This window comes from Pundamilia nyererei, unplaced genomic scaffold, assembly GCF_000239375.1.
Source record: "Pundamilia nyererei isolate P.nyererei 1_Seehausen unplaced genomic scaffold, PunNye1.0 scaffold00023, whole genome shotgun sequence".
In the NCBI taxonomy this organism is placed as follows: domain Eukaryota; kingdom Metazoa; phylum Chordata; class Actinopteri; order Cichliformes; family Cichlidae; genus Pundamilia; species Pundamilia nyererei.
In genome coordinates this window covers 3,995,721-3,999,205 of record NW_005187424.1, presented here as the reverse complement: position 1 = coordinate 3,999,205, position 3,485 = coordinate 3,995,721, and the positions used below count along the sequence as shown (strand labels likewise).

Here is a 3,485-nt window from a genome sequence, read left to right as displayed (position 1 = left end):
AAGACTGGTTCATCTCTTGAGTTCGGTGCCTTGTTATGTTTGAATGAGTCATAGGTCAGTGTTAAATGTGTTAAAAAGAAACAATCTCAAAAATGGACAGTTCAGGACCACGACTGGACTGAACTGGACTGAAAATGAGTGAAAAGCAGTCAATGTCCAACAAAAAAACTTTGAAAGACCTTCAGAAAGCCTGGAGAACTATTGCTCAAGACCACTCCAAGTCTAGTTTCCTGTTCTGGAAGCAGAATATGTAACCTCTACTTTTAAAAAGTAACCTTCTCATCACTACTCCTAATCTTAGCTGTCCTTGCGCCTAAAGGCAGGAAAGTCTGGGTACTCACTGTGATTGCTTTCAGCAAAAACAATCAGATCTCATTTTAAAATATTTCTATCTAGCATATCAGATCACTAAGGTACTGTTGGACAAATGAAAAACCTCTTGGGAGTGCTAGAGGAAGTTACTGGAACATCAAAGTTGCTATTTTTCATCCTCTGAGGATTTGAAAGTCCACATTTTGTGGAAATATATCAAATAATTTAAGTCTGGACCAAAATGGACCGACAGGAACATTTCTCACACTTCCTAGTAGTGCTAACGCAAGTGTGAAGGAAGCCATAAGTATCTAAGTTTAGCAATTCTTGACAAATTACCACATAGAGCTGTGTGCTGATTTCTCTCAGCTGTCATGTCTCAGAGGCCATGAGTTTTCTCACCTGTTCAGTACAGTCATATAGGACCTGTTGTCCATTTTGCTGGCCAGAAAAAGTGCATGTCCCCACAGGCCGCTGGTCATAGCTGACTCCAGGGCCTCCTGAAAACCACATATGAAAGATAGAGACTGAGCTACAGTACACAGTACAGACTGATTAATATTTGATTATTTTATCCTGACTAAATGTGACTGACTAAATTCTTGCATATATACACATGAATTTAACTTGATTAGTTTCATTTTATGCTAATTTATATATTTACTCCAGAACATCCCAGAGGAAACATTGTAAATTTGCATTCATTATACAATATCATATTACCTGTTGCTCTAAAGGGGTCTCTATAATGTTTCACGCAAAATCAAACATTAGAGAAAAGTGCAGAGGATTAAAACTAAAATCATGTCTCATGGTCACATTAATTTATCTGGGCTCTGTGCAGTGGGCCTGACGTCTTTTGAAGCCACTAGAGTTAAATGCTAGACTTGTCAGCAGCTGTTAAAAAGCTAATTCAAGGTGAATGTGGAGACCTTCTTTCTTCCAGCCAGCAGTAGTTGAGTGTAGGTCTGCAGGCCCTTCTCAGAGTTCTCTGAGCTAAAGCTGCTCCAGTTTCCTGTGAGCAGGTCGTCTCCTTTGCAAGGTGGTGCTTCAGCAGTTGTATCCTCATTAAAGTCAATAAGCGTGGGGGCATCTGATGGGCAGCTTCCATCTGAATGTGAGTCCTGCATCAGCAACTCTGCAATATCTGACCCGACTATTTGCTGAAATACCAAAATACAGTGACAACTGTATCAAAAATAATCACAATAATTGCCCTGATGTCTCTCTGATGGCAATATGATCCCTCTACATACTGTGTAATGCCAACACATAATCCACTTACTCCATTCTGTCTGCAGAGCAATATCAGAATATTCCACAAAAGGGCAGCAGAGCTTTTATCTTGCAGTTTGTTGTCCCTCATGCAGGCGCCTGCCATCTGGTGGGCAAACTCTATAGCATCCACTTTGTGCAAATCCTCCCTTCAGGAAAAAATATACATAACATTCAAACATGGAAGTCTCACAAGTCTAATAATAATCCTAGATCTGGCATACAGCTGAATGCAGTTTGTTATTGTCAGAATTACAAAACCAAAGAATATTACCTGGTTAAAGGCCCTGGGAAGCTTCTCATTTCATGCTGCTCCTGTGTCTCACTTAGAATAACCTATGTACATTTAAAGACAAAAATAATGTCTTGAAACCTTACTGGAAACATTACTGCTAATGTTTTATTGTAAGGGCCAATTTACTCTCCTGTAGCTGTAAATTATAAAGGTATTTCTAAAACAAAAATAAAATAAAAGCCCATTTCTGCTGCGGGGAAAAGCCTGTTCTAACGTTTGAGTCTAAGGTTTATTTTTTAGCACCTGACGGCTCTTTTTTTGCTTCTCATCCGTAAACACTCTGCATCCTTCACGTGATTCAGTTTATTTTGAAAAGTCTCAACAGGCTCTTGAGCTTTATTGTGAAAGGCTTATGTGGACCAAGCAGACACGCGATGGTGTTACCGTCGTTGTTGCTAACGACAAGGCATAAAAACAAACGCTTGTCTGTCTGTAGTGTGGTTATATTAAATGTAAGAGAAAGAGAGAACTTTAAGAAATTAATATAGCCACTACAGTGACCATCAAAACGATGAAAAAAATATTGCCGTAAACAGTTTATTTTGCGACACCACGAAACAAACAGTAGCAAAATGAAACAGACATTTTTATATCGTCATCCGATATATATCGGTATATCGAACAGCCCTATTCTGTATGTATTTATTTATTTTATTTGTTATGGACCCATGTGTTTCTTTAATAAATGGAAATTAAATTAAACAAATGACAATGCATGAAATATTAATGTTAATGGCTTAATTATCACTGACATGAGCAAAATAATTGTGGATTTGTGAAATCCTTTCCAACAGACCCAAATCAATCCTATTAGTCTGACTATAGTATACCTTTAGGACCCTTAAGGTCCATGAGAGTGCTATAATTTTCATCTGGTAAAAGATTAGTAGTATCCTCCATGAAAATCGGTTGCTTTTTTTAAACAACTTGACTGAACCTACCTCCAGACTGTGGATTTCCAGGTGGCTGACATTCTCCTGTGCTGACAAGCCTGTAGTGACCCGAATCAGTTGACCCGCAGGCCCAAAACTGATAACAGCATGAGGGATCGAGTACTTCAGAGGAGCTGACATCTGATGCACATGTGCTTGGTCTGAGAAAATACAAAGCTTTAAAAAAAGAGGCATAAGCAGAGACGATGTGGACGTGAGAGGAACTGCGTGCTCACCTCCATAGGGTTGAGGGGCAGCATCACTGTGTTCGGCTCCATTCATGTACTGACTCAGCTCATAGCTGCTGGAAGATAACCCTGAGTTTTTGGAGCTTTCTAATGTCCCAAGGTAAAAAGAGGAAATCTCTTCATTGTCTCTGGAGGGATTGTCCTCAAAGTCATTGAGGTAATGCTGAGAGCTGTCTCTCACCTGGTTGTACCTGAAAGAAATGCATTTTCATGTGCATTGCTTTCTTCTTCACTGCGAGAACACATAGCAGTTAAGTCTATGCTGTATTCGTGTGACTTTCTTGCTCACAGAATTTGCAGTGATTATTAGACAGACTGTAATGCAGGAAGTATGTTTGTTTTTTAATAAATATTTAGGCATTAATTGTTTATACAGGGAGTGCAGAATTATTAGGCAAGTTGTATTTTTGAGGAATAATTTTA

The 3,485-nt window shown here is 38.9% G+C and overlaps 1 protein-coding gene across 2 annotated transcripts in view; it reads right to left on the bottom strand.

Moving 5' to 3' along the window:
• The window catches only part of sec16b (SEC16 homolog B, endoplasmic reticulum export factor), a 14,868-nt gene that overhangs the window by 8,193 nt on the left and 3,190 nt on the right, over nt 1-3,485 (bottom strand). For both annotated transcript variants that reach the window (XM_005727245.1, XM_005727246.1), the window contains exons 5-10: nt 3,051-3,253; nt 2,824-2,975; nt 1,862-1,923; nt 1,598-1,736; nt 1,245-1,475; nt 715-812 (exon numbers count right to left, since the gene is read on the bottom strand). In XM_005727245.1, the coding sequence (XP_005727302.1) occupies nt 715-812; nt 1,245-1,475; nt 1,598-1,736; nt 1,862-1,923; nt 2,824-2,975; nt 3,051-3,253 (885 nt within the window). The remainder of the gene's footprint in view (nt 1-714; nt 813-1,244; nt 1,476-1,597; nt 1,737-1,861; nt 1,924-2,823; nt 2,976-3,050; nt 3,254-3,485) is intronic.